Source organism: Mobula hypostoma, chromosome 10 (assembly GCF_963921235.1).
Source record: "Mobula hypostoma chromosome 10, sMobHyp1.1, whole genome shotgun sequence".
Taxonomy (NCBI): domain Eukaryota; kingdom Metazoa; phylum Chordata; class Chondrichthyes; order Myliobatiformes; family Myliobatidae; genus Mobula; species Mobula hypostoma.
In genome coordinates this window covers 132,123,236-132,140,525 of record NC_086106.1, presented here as the reverse complement: position 1 = coordinate 132,140,525, position 17,290 = coordinate 132,123,236, and the positions used below count along the sequence as shown (strand labels likewise).

General features: G+C 40.2%; 1 protein-coding gene across 1 annotated transcript in view; it reads left to right on the top strand.

Annotated features, from left to right (window-relative positions):
• Window positions 1–17,290, top strand: part of LOC134353176 (tripeptidyl-peptidase 2-like) — a 201,819-nt gene that overhangs the window by 13,095 nt on the left and 171,434 nt on the right. The window contains exon 3 of the mRNA XM_063061169.1: window positions 3,302–3,397. Coding sequence (XP_062917239.1) covers window positions 3,302–3,397 — 96 coding nt within the window. The remainder of the gene's footprint in view (window positions 1–3,301; window positions 3,398–17,290) is intronic.

Here is a 17,290-nt window from a genome sequence, read left to right as displayed (position 1 = left end):
GCCCACAGAAGGCAAAGAGTGGTTGTAGACGGGTCATATCTTCATGGAGGTCAGTGACCAGTGGTCTGCCTCAGGGATCTGTTCTGGGACCCCTTCTCTTCGTGATTTTTATAAATGACCTGGATGAGGAAGTGAAGGGATGGGTTAGTAAATTTGCTGATGACACTAAGGTTGGAGGTGTTGTGGATTGTGGCTGTCAGAGGTTACAGCGGGACATCGAAAGGATGCAAAACTGGGCTGAGAAGTGGTAGATGGAGTTCAACCCAGGTAAGTGTGAGGTGGTTCATTTTGATAGGTCAAATATAATGGAGGAGTATAGTATTAATGGTAAGACTCTTGGCAGTGTTGAGGATCAGAGGAATCTTGGGGTGCGAGTCCATAGGATGCTCAAAGCAGCTGCGCAGGTTGACTCTGTGGTTAAGAAGGCAAATGGTGAATTGGCCTTCATCGACTGTGGGATTGAGTTTAAGAGCCGAAATGTAATGTTACAGCTGTATAGGACCCTGGTCAGACACCACTTGGAGTACTGGGCTCAGTTCTGTTCACCTCACTACAGGAAGGATGTGGAAACTATAGGAAGGATGCAGAGGAGATTTTCAAGGATGTTGCCTGGCAAGTGAACTTGACCTTTTCTCCTTGGAGCGGTGGAGGATGAGAGGTGACTTGATAGAGGTGTATAAGATGATGAGAGACATTGATCGTATGGATACACATACTTTTTCCCAGGGCTGAAATGGCTGGCCCGAGAGGGCACAGTTTTAAGGTGCTTGGAAGTCATTGCAGAGGAGATTCAGGATAAGATTTTTACACAGAGTGGTGAGTGCTTGGAGTAGGCTGCTGGAAACGGTAGTGGAGATGGATATGATAGGGTCTTTTAAAAGACTCCTGGGTACGTACATGGAACTTAGAAAAATAGAGGGCTATGGGTAACCCTAGGTAATTTCTAAAGTACATGTTCGGCACAGCAGTGTGGGCCAAAGGGCCTGTATTGTACTGTAGGTTTTTAATATTTAAATTATTAAGTGATTTTTGATCAGATTGCTTATTGCTTTGCAGGAAGTATAGGAATTTGATTTATGTTCAGAATTGTAGAGTGGTTAAATTGCTGTGCAGTTAGTATAGTAACTTATATTTATGTTTGGAATTCTATAGTTTGTTTGAATTTCTGTTGTTCCATTCTGTGTCACCCTGCCTGCGCTTGATAAAATTAAACTGTATTTCATGCATCTCTATTGATTCTGCACCCAAGGCGCAAGCTGAAGATCATGCTGTTTGGTGACCGTTTTTGCAATTTGAATTTTCAAAATTTTATGCTTTTATGGTTTGAGACTTCACAAGATCTGGAAAATGTGCAAGGAATATATTTTTAAATTTATTAATTCTCAATTAATTTTGCCTATTTCCCATTTTCAAGTCTTATGCATTTGGTGTATGATGGTGCATTTGGAAACAGACTGAAGTTCAGTAGTCAGCGCGGTAAATGCTGGATTAAGTGTGCAGTGTTCTACAGAATTTCTTGCCATCTTCCAGTATGAAACAGCAATGTATCACAGTTTGTTATGGTAGGGTTTTTGTGCACAGCTTGCTGAAGAATCAAGTTCGTTTATCGTCGTTCAACTGTACATACAGTGGCATGCAAAAGTTTGGGCACCCCTAGTCAAAATTTCTGTTACTGTGAATAGCTAAGTGAGTAAAAGATGAACAGATTTCCAAAAGGCAAAAAGTTAAAGATGACACTAATATTTTAAGCAAGAAAACTTTTTTATTTCCATCTTTTACAGTTCCAAAATAACAAAAAAGAAAAAGAGCCCAAAACAAAAGTTTGGGCACCCTGCATGGCAGTACTTAGTATCACCCCCTTTGGCAAGTATCACAGCTTGTAAACGCTTTTTGTAGCTAGCTAAGAGTCTTTCAATTCTTGTTTGGGGGATTTTTGCCTATTTTTCCTTGCAAAAGACTTCTAGTTCTGTGAGATTCTTGGGCCGTCTTGCACGCACTGTTCTTTTGAGGTCTATCCACAGATTTTCGATGACATTTAGGTCAGGGGACTGTGAGGGCCATGGTAAAACCTTCAGCTTGCGCCTCTTGAGGTAGTCCATTGTGGATTTTGAGATGTGTTTAGGATCATTATCCTGTTGTAGAAGCCATCGTCTTTTCATCTTCAGCTTTTTTACAGACAGTGTGATGTTTGCTTCCAGAATTTGTTGGTATATAATTGAATTAATTCTTCCCTCTACCAGTAAATGTTCCCCTTGCCACTGGCTATAACACAAGCCCAAAGCATGACCTTTGCTCATTGCGGCCAAAAAGTTCTATTCGAAAGGTTGAAAGGAACATCTAAACAAGCCTGATGCATTTTGGAAACAAGTCCTGTGGACTGATGAAGTTAAAATAGAACTTTTTGGCCGCAATGAGCAAAGGTATGTTTGGAGAAAAAAGGGTGCAGAATTTCATGAAAAGAACCCCTCTCCAACTGTTAAGCACAGGGGTGGATTGATCATGATCTGGGCTTATGTTGCAGCCAGTGGCACGGGGAACATTTACTGGTAGGGGAAAGAATGAATTAAATTAAATACCAGCGAATTTCATCACACCATCTGTTTAAAAAAAAAGCCGGAGATGAAAAGAGGATGGCTTCTACAACAGGATAATGAATCTAAACACACCTCAGAATCCACAATGGACTATCTCAAGAGGTGCAAGCTGAAGGTTTTGCCATGGCCCTCACAGTCCCCTGACCTAAACATCATCGAAAATCTGTGGATAGATCTCAAAAGAGCAGTGCATGCAAGACTGCCCAAAAATCTCACAGACCTAGAAGCCTTTTGCAAGGAAAAATGGGCGAAAATCTCCCAAACAAGAATTGAAGGACTCTTAGTTTTCTACAAAAAGCGTTTACAAGCTGTGATACTTGCCAAAGGGGGTATTACTAAGTACTGCCATACAGGGTGCCCACACTTTTGCTTTGGGCCCTTTTTCTTTTTTGTTATTTTGAAACTGTAAAAGACGGAAATAAGTTTTCTTAAAATATTAAAGAAATGTGTCATCTTTAACTTTGTGCCTTTTGGAAATCCGTTCATCTTTTACTCGCTTAGCTATTCATAGTAACAGAAGTTTTGACTGGGGTGCCCAAAATTTTGCATGCCACTGTATGTATATAGCTAAATGTTCCTCAGGAACCAAGGTGCAAAATATACTGCATGCAGCACATAAAATAGTATTAATAGATAATATGTAAAAGTTGTAGAATGCTGTGTATTCTTTAGTCTTTGCACTGACTACTGTTTATCTTTTGATTTAGATACCATCAGACTGGATCAACCCTTCAGGGAGATACCATGTTGGTATCAAGAATGCCTTTGATTTCTATCCTGTGCCACTCAAGGAAAGAATTCAGGTAAGAAGACTAGATTCCCTAAGTAAAGTCTGGATAGCACAGTGCATCTCTGCAGCAAATTTTGCAATTAGACCAGTTGAGTCAGCTATCAAGGGAGATGCTTATTCAGGGTTTCAGTTACAGAAGTTTTTCACTGGGGGCTGGATTGGACAATTGGGGAAGTGGAGTATTTGGAACATATTGTTCTCTTGCTTTTATTATGGAAAATAGAGAACAACTTGCATTTATATGTCTGTAGCATCACAAGGTGTTTTATAGAAATAACACGCATGAAATGCTGGCAGAACTCAGCAGGTTGAGCAGCACCTATGGAGAAGAATAAACAAGCGCTGTCTTGGGCCAAAACATTGACTGCTTATTCTTCTGCATAGATTCTGTACGTCCTGCTGAGTTCCTCCAATGTTTATGTTTGTTCCTCTGGATTTCCAGCATCTGCAGCCCCTTTTATTTCTTAGGAATGTTTGCAATGGAGTTTGATATTAGCCTGTGTGGACTAATTGTCAGGATAGGGTGGCCAAAAGGACCAGGGGAATGCAGGCACGTTAGGATGTGGGGATCTAGAGTGCTGCATGCAATCCAGCATGTGTGTGTATTACTTGTAATATTCCTCATCCATGGATGATGTGAGCCTCTCACTACAGAAACAGTCCCTCACTAGGGTTGAGATCACCTTCAGCATTATTAAATAGTCATTACTACATGGAGTCTCATGTTGAGGAGCTGTGTCAGGTGTAAATTACTTGCTCTTGCAACCACTTGAGTGCAAACACATTCCAACCTGACACCAAATCCATCAGTTATTTACTTTCATTGTATCCCCAATTCAAACCCTAATGTGTTCCCTTTTATTTATTCAAGATTCAAGACTTTTTAATGTCATTTCCAATACACAAGTGTAAAGGAGACAAAATAATTGTTACTCCGGATCTGATGCAATACAAAAAAAACACAATAAGATAAAAAACACAAACACGAGGAAATCTGCAGAAGCTGGAATTTCAAGCAACACACGTAAAAATTGCTGGTGAACGCAGCAGGCCAGGCAGCATCTATAGGAAGAGGTACAGTCGACATTTCGGGCCGAGACCCTTCGTCAAAGACCACGATAATAGTAAAAAAAAAACCCATAATAAATATAAATGCATAAGATGGCTTGTATACATTAATTGTATGTCCATAAAGTGATGCTAGGCACAGGAGTGTCTTTTCATAAGGTGACTCTGACAGGAAGTGATAAAGTAGAGGTTGTGGATGGGTGGGGTAGTGGGTGGAGGTGTTGATCAGTCTTGCTGCTTGGGGAAAGTAACTGTTATGAGTGCTTTATGCTGGGAGTGGATATAGGAAGGCCTCTGAAAGTACACTATATGTTTAATGTCATGTGAATCATTGGGATTATTTCTCTCCTGAATTTTCCTGAGATCCATTTTCTTGTGGGTATTCACGGTAAGTAGAAAGACAATAGTAAACACAATAGAATCAATGAAAAAACCAGCATACAGGAGGAAGATTGAGAATCTGGCTGAGTGGTGCCACAACGAAGACCTCTCTCTCAAAATCAGCAAAACCAAAGAACCGATTATTGACTCTAGGAGGAGGAAACTAGAAGTCCAAGAGGCAGTTTTTGTCAGTGGATCAGTTTTGGAGAGAGTTAGCAACTTCAAAGTAAATATACTTGTTTAGCAAGCTACTAGAAAGGCAAATAGATAGTTAACCTTTATTTCAAGTGAATCAAGACTCCAGAGTGATTTATGGAGATCACATTTATGTGTGGTTTTGGTCTCATAACTTGACAATGTCCTCTTGCAGATTATTGATATTAACTTGAGAATGCCCTGCTAGAGTCAGCGCAGTGTAGGTCCACCATTTTGATGCTTGTAATCGATGGTGAAGCGAGATTGAGGAAGGCTGGCCAATGTCAATGATCATTAGAGGATAGTTTTGACATTTTCCTGGGAGGGGGGAATGACTAATATGAAGGGGCATAATTTTCAGGTACTTGGAAGAAAGTTAAGTCAGAGGTAGGGCTTTTACATAAACAGTGGTGAGTGCATGGAACTTTCTGCCAGAGTGGTGGCAAAGGCAGATACATTAGGGACATTTATGAGATTCTTAGATTGGCACATGACCCTGTTTCTGTGCTTTTATTTTCTATGAGTATGATTCTATGGATGAAAACAAAAAAATGGAGGGCTATGGTTAGACTGATCTTAGAGTAGGTTAAATTGTCGGCAGAATATCATAAGCCAAAGGGCCTTTGCAATACTGAACTGTTCAATGTTAAATGGCAAGAAGGATTTAATGTGCTAATTCATTAGAGGTGGAAAGTTAACATACTTCTTGAGCGAGCAAGTAGGAAGGCATTTAGACAGTTTACCTTAATTTCAAGTAAAGTGAGACTGGAGTGATTTACAGAGGTTTTCTTTTCTTTTCTATGTGTGGTTTTGGTCTTCTAGCTAGAGAATACTTCTGGAGTCGGGGCAATGTAGATCCATCATATTGATTCTTGTAATGGGGTGGTGAAGAGAGATTGAAGATGGCTGGCCAATATCAATTTAAAAGGTGACTTTTATCCAAGTTCAGTTGTCATTCAACCATACATAAAATACAACCAAAAGTACAGCACAGAAACAGTCCTTCAGCCCACCTAGTCGGTGACAAAAGCATTTAAGCTGCCTACTCCCACTCCCATTGAACTTCACCAGGACCATAACCCTCCATATCCCTACTATCCATGTACCTATCCAAACTTCTCTTAAACATTGAAATCGAGCTCACATGCACCCTTGTGCTGGCAGCTCATTCCACACTCTTATAACCCTTTGAGTGAAGACATTTTTCCCTCATGTTTCCGTTAAACTTCTCTAGTTTCAACCTTAACCCACGATCCCTGGTTGTAGTTCCATCCAACCTCAGTGGGAAAAACCTTGCATTTACCCTATCTAAACCCCAGATAATTTTGTATACTTGTCATATCTCCTCTCAATCTTCTATGTTCTAAAGCATACAGTCGTAACCTATTCAATCTTTCCTCCAGGCCCAGCAACATCCTTATAAATTTTCTCTGCACTCTTTCAACCTTGTTCACCTCTTTCCTGTAGGTGACAAAAACTGCACAGTATACTCCAAATTAGGTCTCATCAACATCTTATACTACTTCAATATAATATACCGTCTTCTGTACTCAGTATATTGATTTATGAAGGCCAATGTGCCAAAAGCTTTCTTTATGATCCTATCTATCTGTGACACCACTTACAATGAATTATGGACCTGTTTTTCTAGATCCCTTGTTCGACCACACTCCTCCGTGTCCTACCGTTTACTGTGTAAGACCTACTCTGGTTGGTCCTACTGAAATGTAAAATCTCACACTTGTCTGCTTTAAATTCCATCTTTCATTTTCAGCCCATTTTCCCAGCTGATGCAGATCCCTCTGCAAGCCATGATAGCCTTCCTCACTGTCCACTACATGCCTAATCTTGGTGTCATCCACAAATTTGCTGATCCAATTAACCACATTATCATGCAGATCATTGATATTAATGACAAACAACAAAGGACCCAGCCACGATTCCTGCGAGTCCACCATTAGTCACAGGCCACTCTGGACTCTCCCACAAAGCCAATCTCTTAATTCATTTTACTTCCTCATCCTGAATGCCAAGTGACTGAAACTTCTTGAATGTCCTGTTATGTGGGACTTTGTCAAATGCATTACTAAGGTCTATGGAGACAACATCCACAGCCTTGCCTTCATCCACTTTCCTGGTAACTCCCTTGAAAAATTCTTTAAGATTGTTTAGACATGACCTACCATGCACAAAGCCATGCTGGCTATCCTTAATCAGTCCATATCTCTCCAATTACTAGTATATATCCGACCCCTTAGAATATGATCAAATAACTTTCCAACAGCTGATGTCAGACTGACTGACCTACAATTTCCTGGTTTCTTAGAGCCTTTTTTAAACAGTGGAACAACATTGGCTATCCTCCAATCCTCTGGCACCTCTCTTGTAGCTAAGAATGTTATAAATATCTCTGCTAGGGTCCAGGCAATTTCTGCACCTGCCTCCCTTAGTGTCTGAGAGATCACCTTGTCACGCCCTGGGGATTTGTCCATCCTGATTTACATCAGGGTAGCAAATACCCCTGTAATCTGTACAGGGTCCATGAAGTTGATGCCTCTTTGCCTCACTTCTGTAGACTCTGTATCCGTCTCCTGAGTAAATATAGATGCAAATAATTCATTTAAGATCTTTCCCATCTGTTTTGACTCCACATGTTACCAACTAGTCTTCCAGAAGACCAGTTTTGTTCCTTGCAATCCTTTTGCTCTTAACATACCTGTAGAATACCTTAGGATTCTCCTTCATCTTGTCTGCTGGAGCAACTTCATGCCTTCTTTTAACCTTCCTGATTTTCTTGTGTTCTCTTGCATCTCTTGTACTCCATAAGTACCTCATTTGCTCCTACTGGCCTATACTTGCTATACACCTCCTTTTTCTCGTAACCAGGGCTTCAATAGCACTTGAAAACCAAGGTTCCCTACACTTTTTAACTTTACCTTTTATTCTGACAGGCACATACAAGCTTTGTACTATCAAAATTTCGGTTTTGAAGGCTTCCCACTTTCCAAGTACACCTTTGCCAGAAAACAGCCTGTCCCAATCCACAAATGCCAGATCATTTCTGATACCATCATCTGGGAACAAGGTGTAAAATACAGTGCCAATAGTTACACACAGCACGAAGTACTGTCGCGTGACCAGCAACAATGAATATATATTTGAGTCAGGTTTTATAAGCAAACATCTATTAAACTCTGCTCACCAATAGCGAAAAGTATTCAAACGACTAACTTAACCGGAAGTTAACGGCTATACGGCAAATCTTGAACTGTTCTTAAAGTGGTAAATTCAAACGCAGTCTTAAAGTGGTAAATTGGAACACAGTCTTAAAGTGATTTACACAGTCAATAAGGAGAGACTTCTCTGGAAACAGATTTTCTCGAAGATGTGACCTTACTGCTGCTTCTCCAAAGGATTCCGGACGAAGGAAATAAAACAGCTTAAAGGAACTGACCTTTTCCTGGCGAATGAACACTGCAAAAAACCTTCCTGATCTTACAGGGGTTGTCTCCGATGCAGGTCACTATTTCTGAACTAAGATTCAATAAGGTCAATCCTGTATTAAACTGCCGAACGACACCAACTTTACTCAATCCTTCAGGTTCCCGTACTTTAATAAGATCTTCACTCTCCAATACTAGACTTACAATAGAAAGTAAAACTCCACTTTAAAATGAAACTGTGTCATGAGACGAATACGCAGCATAATGGTGTAACTGATGAATTAAACAACAAACTAAACTGTGTAACAACAGGGGTTTCCAGTTACATACCTGTTGAGAACATGTCATCATGTGACCTCACACTGGCGGGAAAATTGCGTCACCCCACCATCACAAGACCCATTACATCATACTCACAAGATACTCAATTACCTCATGGTCATAAGACAGTTACAAGATACCCACAAGGTATGTAACACCTCCCTCCAAAAAAGGAAAATTTTGGTCTTTTATGAGCAAAGTTTTAACAACTAACTGTTACAAAAAAAATACAAATGTATAAAATCTACAACATACACAATATACACAGTATTATCATACAGCACCTTGCAAACTAATATACGATAGGAGTGTTACAAATGTTAAAATACCACTCCATAAAAAAATTTACATTGTACATTCAACATCTAGTTAGACGGTCAGCAATCACATTATCTTTACCTTTAATATGAGTTATCAAAATATTATACTCCTGTAACATCAAACTTTGTTGCTGAATTGGAGTTTGATTTATTTCCTTAACCATTTTCTTTAACTGAGCCTGGAACTACAACATAACCAAGGTAGGTTACCGTGGCATGACCAAATTCACTTTTAGCTAAATTAATAGTTAAGTTAGCTTTTGAAAGCTTTTCAAATAGTTTTTCCACCGCAGTAATATGTGCTTCCCAAGTATCATTTCCTGTAACTAAATCATCAATATAGGCATCTGCATCTTTTAACCCATGAATTACAGAATTAATCATCCTCTGGAAAGTACCTGGTGCATTCTTCATCCCAAAGGGAAGAACATTATATTCATAAAACCCAGATGGGTTTACAAATGCAGAAATCTACCTCTGTCCATCAACGGAACACACCAATAACCTTTTAACAAACCAATCTTTGTAAGAAACTTTGCTTTTCCCACTTTATCCACACGATCATCCATTCTAGGGATTGGATACACATCAGTTTTTGTCACAGCATTCACCTTCCTGTAATCTGTGCAAAACCGAATACTATTGTCTGGCTTAGGCACCATAACACATGGAGAACTCCAATTCGAATTAGAAGGACTAATAATATTATTCTCTTACATATTCTTAATTTCTTGTTCAGCAAGTTTACATGATATGGATGTTGCTTTGTGGGTTTGGCATCTCCAACATCTACATCATGTGAAGCTACTGTGGTTCTTTTAGGACATCTGGAAATAAATCTCTATATTTAAAAATTAACTACTTCATTTGCTGCCTCTGCTCTGGCTGTAAATGAGCTAATTTCTCATCAATATTTTCCAGAATTGTTGAGTTTGGTAACCTGGCAGAAATAATGTTGGGTTTAAAATGAGTTTCAGATGAATCATCCATTAGGTTCCCAGTGGGATCAGACTCATCATTACTGACCACAACAGTCATAGCAGCGGACTGTTTCTCATAATATGGTTTTATCATATTTATATGACAAAGCTATGTTGGCCTTCTTCGGTCTGGTGTTTTTATCACATAATCCACATCATTAACTTTAGATATAACCTCATAAGGACCATGAAATTCAGCTCGTAAAGGGTTCGTTTGCACTGGGAAAAGAACCAACACCTTATCTCCAGGCTTAAATGACCTAATTCCATCTTCCTTATCATACCAAGTTTTCATTTTCTCCTGAGCCGATTTTAAATTTTCCTTAGCTAAGCTACAAGCTTTATGCTTTCTTTCCTTAAATTTTAAAACATAATCCAACAAATTAGTATGTACCTCTTTATTAATCCACTGTTCTTTTAACAAGGCCAAAGGTCCTCTAACTCTATGCCCAAAGACAAGTTCAAAAGGACTAAAACCTAGGGATTCCTGCACTGACTTCCGGACTGCAAATAGAAGTAAATGTATGCCCTCATCCCAATCATTTTCATTTTCCACACAATACGTCCTAATCATAGTTTTGAGGGTAGAATGGAATCTCTCCAAGGCTTCTTGCGATTATGGATGGTATGCAGGCGAGGTAATCTGTTTTGCTCCCAGTTTATAAACTATCTGCTGCAACAATCCAGACATAAAATCACTACCTTGATCAGATTGTATTTCCTTAGGCAACCCAAAGTAAGTAAAGAATTTTATAAGAGCCTTTATTAGAGTTTTAGCCATTATATTCCTAAGTGGTGTTGCCTCTGGAAACCTAGACGCTGTGCACATGATGGTCAGCAAATATGCCCAGTTTTGGTTTTTGGCAATGGGCCTACACAATCTATAATAGTTTTTGAAAATGGTTCACCAAATGCAGGAATAGGTTGCAGTGGGGCCACTGGAGTAACTTGATTAGGTTTACCCACAATTTGGCAAGTATGACATGTTCTGCAAAATGTTGCCGTATCTTTTCTTAAACTAGGCCAGTAAAAATGTTTAAAAACCTTATTCAGTTTTCTTCACACCTTGATGGCCACCCAAAGGCATACTATGAGCCATAGTTAAAATCTCATTCCGATAATCTTTAGGAACTACTACCTGGTGAAAAACTTTCCATTCCTCACTTGCAGGAATTGTAAGTGATCTCCACTTCCTCATTAATACTCCCTTCTCAAAATAATATCCTATTGACACCCTCTCAATTTCACTATCTGGAAGAGCTTGTTCCTTTAATTTGATAATCTCAGGATCTCTACTCTGCTCTGCTATCATTTCCTTCCGAGATAAAGACAAATCTTCATGGTCAGACTTACTACAAGAATCTTGATCAAACAATGAAGGTAAGAAAGTTTCTGACACTTCCTCAAAATTCGAATCTCTCGTTGAACAGTCAAGGGCAACAGGCCCATCCTGCACATCAATCTTTTTAGCCATAGCTCCGGTTACAACACAGGAGGAATCCGTGTTTGAAATCCATCTTTGGTTCCTCAGAAATATGCTTTATTGTCAAATGCACTTCAGGAAGAACTTGTCCATCTGCTAAGTCATTTCCTAACAATAAAGAAACATTATTCATGGGTAAACTGGCTTGTAGTCCTACTTTAACAAGTCCTGTAACTAACCCTGACCTTAAATTTACTTTATGCAAATGTACAGGCATAAGGGCACTCCCAACACCTCATATATAGTTTACCTCATTAGTGTCAGACTTATCACTAAAGTTTAGAACACTGTCTGACATAAGTGACTGAGAAGCTCCACTATCCCTAAGTATTTTTATTGGCACTGGAGTGGATCCCTCTTTCAAGGATACAAATCCATGGGTTATAAAATGATCATATCCCCTCTTAACTTGGTCAGACTCTGTCAAAGCTTCATTTGTATTTGTCGAACCCTGTGGATTTACGGGTATTTCAATATGTTGCACACAAGCATCTGGGACTGCCTCCTTCTCCTCCTTCTTCAATCGGAAACAGTTAGCTATTATGTGACTAGGTTTCTTACAATAATTACAAATAGGACCAAAATGTCTTTCCTTAATGTGTTTCCCTTCATCCTTATCTTTCTCACTAACTTCTGATTTAATTTATGGTTTACCTTGACTCTCTGTGCTGTTTTTCCTTTTAAAAGTTCTACCTGAAGGAAATATACTCCTGTGGTTTAAAGCATACTCATCTGCTAATTTAGCAGACTCCTGCAATGTAGCAGTGTCCCTCTCATTTAAGTATGTCCTTACTTCAACAGGGATGCTCCTTTTAAATTCCTCCAATAAAATCAACTCTTTTAAGTTATTATATTCCCCATTCACATTTTTAGAAGAAACCCATCTCTCAAATCACACAGATTTATCGTAGGCAAATTCCACGTAAGTTTTTTCCACAGATTTCTTCAAGCTTCTGAATCTTTCTCTATAGGCTTCCGGAACCAGTTCATACGCTTTTAGTATATGCTGCTTCACGATATCATAATCAAGAGCTTGGTCAGCAGTTAAAGCTGTATAAACTTGTTGTGCCTTGCCTCTAGTTACACTTTGTAACATCACTGGCCATTTATCTTTCGGCCACCCTGAAATCAGAGCAACAGTTTCAAAACATTGGAAATATTTGTGCACTTCTGCTTCATTAAATAAATGGAGGAGCCAATGTAACTTCCCGACTAGCAACAAACTGTTTCCAAGAACCAGAGGACAGATTCTCCATCTTTAATTTCAACATCGCTCACTCAAACTCCCTCTTTCTATCTGCTTCTCTAGCTTCGAATTCCTTCTGTTTATTTGCAGCTTCTAACCGACTTCGTTCCAATTCAGCTTCTAATTGTTTCTGTTTTAAGTTAGCTTCTACTCTAAGCTTTTCTAACGCTACCTGTTCCAGGTGCAACTGGATCGCTGCTTTACTTACAGGGAACCTATCTAACTCCGCTTCATCAAAAACTCCCGAATTTATATATTGTTCTGCGATTTTCCTCTGAATTACCGGCTTTGTTGTAACCTTCGAAATTCCTTTAAGGTCCAACCTTCTAGCAATCACGGATACATCATCCTTTTTTGCCTTCCCTAATAACTCCGGGTCTGGCGATGCCATAAACTCGTCGATATTCATTGCTGCGGAATACCACCCAAAGACCAATCAAACCAAAGGATCGGGTATTTCCCTTTTCCAAATCAGATTGATAACTCAACAAGCACTTAAGCTCAAAATCAGAACAATTCAGGACAAGCCCCCAATTTTGTCACATGACCAGCAATAATGAATATATATTTGAGTTAGGTTTTATGAACAAACAAACATTTATTAAACTCTGTTCACCAATAGCAAAAAGTATTCAAACGACTAACTTAACTGGAAGTTAACAGCTATATGGCAAATCTGGAACAGTTCTTAAAGTGGTGAATTCGATCACAGTCTTAAAGTGGTAAATTCGAACACAGTCTTAAAGTGTTACACAGTCAATAAGGAGAGACTTCTCTGGAAACGGATTTCCTCGAAGACTTGACATTACTGCTAATTCTCCAAAGGATTCATGATAAAGGGAATAAAACGGCTTAAAGGAACTGACCTTTTCCTGGCAAATGAACACTGCAAAAAACCTTCCTGATCTTACAGGGGTTATCTCAGATGTAGGTCACTATTTCTGAATGAAGATTCAATAAGGTCGATCCTGTATTAAACTGCCGAGCGACACCAACTTTACTCAATCCTTCAGGTTCTTGTACTTTAGTAAGGTCTTCACTCTGCAATACTAGACTTACAATAGAAAGTAAAACTCCACTTTAAAACAAAACTGCGTCATGAGACGAATACGCAGCATAACAGAGTAACTGACGAATTAGACAACAAACTAAACTGTGTAACAACAGGGGCTTCCAGCAGGACTAAAAAGAAACAAGACCTGACAAAGGGCGGATGAGCTCTTTGTGAGCCAACGGCCATCTTCCGTGGAAGAGGTTAAAGCCTCACCACGTATCTATGAACTGTATGCTCTGCACCTAGTTAGAAGAGACATGATGAACTTGGGCGCTGCACCATGTGCCTGGACCTGCCCAAGGCCACCGCCTAAGGAAGGGCCGAGCTTGAAGAAGCGGCCATTGGCTGGAGGCCGACACGGCCTCGGGCTCAATTTCAGCGGCGGGCGGTGCTAAGGCGGCCAGCGAGAACAAACTGGAGGAGAGGCTGTACTCAGTGCTGTCACAAGATCGAAGAAGGTGGAGGTGCATAGCCGCCAACCCCTGTTGAGAACATGTCATCACGTGACCTCACGCTGCCAGGAAAATTACATCACCCCATCATCATAAGACCATTACATCATGCTCACAAGATACTCAATTACATCATGGTCATAAGACAGTTACAAGATACCCACGAGGTATGTAACAGTACATATAGTACATATAATTACAGTAGCTCCCTTGCCGTCAGTCCTGCCAGTGAACTGGACTTGTAGTATTCTACTTTAGCAATGTCCAACAAGGTCTTGCAATCTCAAGAAGCACATCCGAGACGATCATTTGCACCATTTGTTGGACTACCCAGTGCCTCCACCGTCCTCCTTGGGTGGCTGTAGCAGGCAGCAACATGGAACCCAACAAATCCAGTTTCACTGCTATCAAGCAACTCGTTGATGGGTAGACCTTCATTACATGTTCTTAATATCCAGCAGTCTCTTGCAATTGTAAAAAAAATAGTAATGGGTGAAAAATTACACCTTTGTTTGGGCCCAGAATGACTGTTGTGACCGAGTGCACCATTTTCCTTGAGCCACATATTCATTAAATTGATTTAATAAACCAAATTGGCAGTATACTGTGGAGGATGAATTGCATGCAAAATAGTATTCCAGAGTAGTATGTGAGGAGCCAGCAAAAAAATACATCATGTTTCATTTTGTGAGGAAAGGTCACTGATGATCTGGCAATTAAGGCATTTTGAGGGAATAGTAATTATGATCCAATTAAATCTTGCACTAAGGTTTGAAAACATTTGAGCAACACACACAAAATGCTGAAGGAACTCAGCAAGCCAAGCAGCATTTATGAAAAAAGTACAGTTAACCCTTTGGCAGGACTGAAGAAAAAATGCTGAGGAGTAGATTTAAAAGATGGGGGAGGGGAGAGAGAAGCACAAGATGATAGGTGAAACCTGGAGGGGAAGGGATAAAGTAAAGAGCTAGGGTGTTGATTGGTGAAAGAGACGGAAGGCCATGGAAGAAAGAAAAATGGGGGAGGAGCACCAGTGGGAGGTGAAGGGTGGGCAAGGAGATGAGGTGAGAGAGGGAAAAGGGAATGGGAATTGGTGAAGTGGGGGGGGGGAATGTGGGCTCTTACTGGAAGTTTGAGAAATCGATGTTCATGCCATCACTACCCAAACGGAATTCAAGGTGTTGTTTCTCCAATTTAAATGGGGCCTCCTCACGACAACGGAGGAGGCTGTGGATGGATATTTCGGAATGGGAAGTGGAATTAAAATAGGTGGCCACTGGGAGATCCTGCTTGATCTGGCGGACAGAGCATAGATGCTCAGCAAAGCAGTGTCACAATATACAGGAGGCCACATCAGGAGCCCCAAACTCAGTAAATGACCCCAACAGACTCACAGGTGAAGTGTCGCCTCACCTGGAAGGACTGTTTGGGGCCCTGAATGGTGGTAAGGGAGGAGGTGCAGGGGCAGGTATAGCCTTGTTCCGCTTGCAAGGATAAGTGCCAGGAGGGAGATCAGTGAGGAAGGACGATTGGACAAGGGAGACGTGTAGAGAGCGACCTCTGCAGAAAGCAGAAATTGAGGGGGAGGGAAAGATGTTCTTGGTGGTGGGATCTCTTTGGAGGTGATGGAAGTTTCAGAGAATTATGTGCTGGACGCGGAGGCTGGTGGGGTGATAGGTGAGGATAAGAGGAACCCTATCCCTGGTAGGGTGGTGGGAAGATGGGGTTCTCCCACATGAGGCCTGCGAAATAATGATGCCCAGGATCCTGAATGTTGAAACAGTGCTAACTGCAGAGATGGCGAGTGGGTAGAGAGGAGAGACATTTCTCTTGAAGGTGAAAAACATCTCCGTGGTTTTGAGGCTCTTTGTTCCAAGTTGTTGTGATTGTACCAGGACACGAACTAGTTTACTTCCTGCTGGTACTTGGATTAATCATCTTTGGTGATTAGACAAATTAAGGGCCGCATCATCCAGAACAAGTCCTCTTCTCATTGCTACCATTGAGGAAGTAGATTTCTGAATGGACAATGTCCCCACATACAATATCTCACTAATTTTTTCTCTCCCTTTTTGCTCTACTTATTTAAATTTAGTTTATATGAGAGAGAGGGAGAGATTTCTTATTGTAATTAATATTTTTTATTAAGTGTTGCAGCAGCAAAACAACAAATTTTGCGACATATGCCAATGATTTAAACCTGATTCTGATTGGTCCAATGACAGTGGTGTCATCCTCAGACTTAATCACTTGTGTAATTATACATGGGTATTATTTCATTAAGACTGTCAATGAATCTTAAGGCTAGAAATTATGAAATAATTATGTATTTGGCCAGTCTGTTTTTTTGCACCGCTAGTTGGTATTACAAGGTTTGTTTTTATACATTAACAATATTTAGGCATTGTCGGAGAGTTATAGAACACTGTAGAACAGAAATAGCCCCTTCTGCCCATCCAGTCCATACTGAACTATTATTTTGCCTAGACCTATCGACCTGCACCGGGCCATAGCCCTCCGTATCTCTCCTATCCATGTACCTACCCAAACCTCTCTTAAATGTTAAAATCGACCCTGTATCCACCACTTCCACTGGCAGCTCGTTCCACACTCTCACCACCTTCTGAGTGAAATAGTTCTCCCTATGTCCCCTTTAAACTTTTCACCTTTCACCATTAACCTCTAGTTCTAGTCTTGCTCGCTCTCAGTGAAAAAGGCCGGTTTGCATTTACCCTATCTATACCTCTCATAATTTTGTATACCCCTATAACAAATTTCCCCTTATTCTTCTACATTCTAGGGAGTAAAGTCTTAACCTATTCAATCTTTCCCTATAATTCATCAACATTGTAAACTTTCTCTGCACTCTTTCAGTCTTGTTTACATCTTTCCTGTAGGTAGGTGACCAAAACTGGACACAAACTTGTTCTAAGCTATATCTTTCTTCCCAGTGGCATAGGACA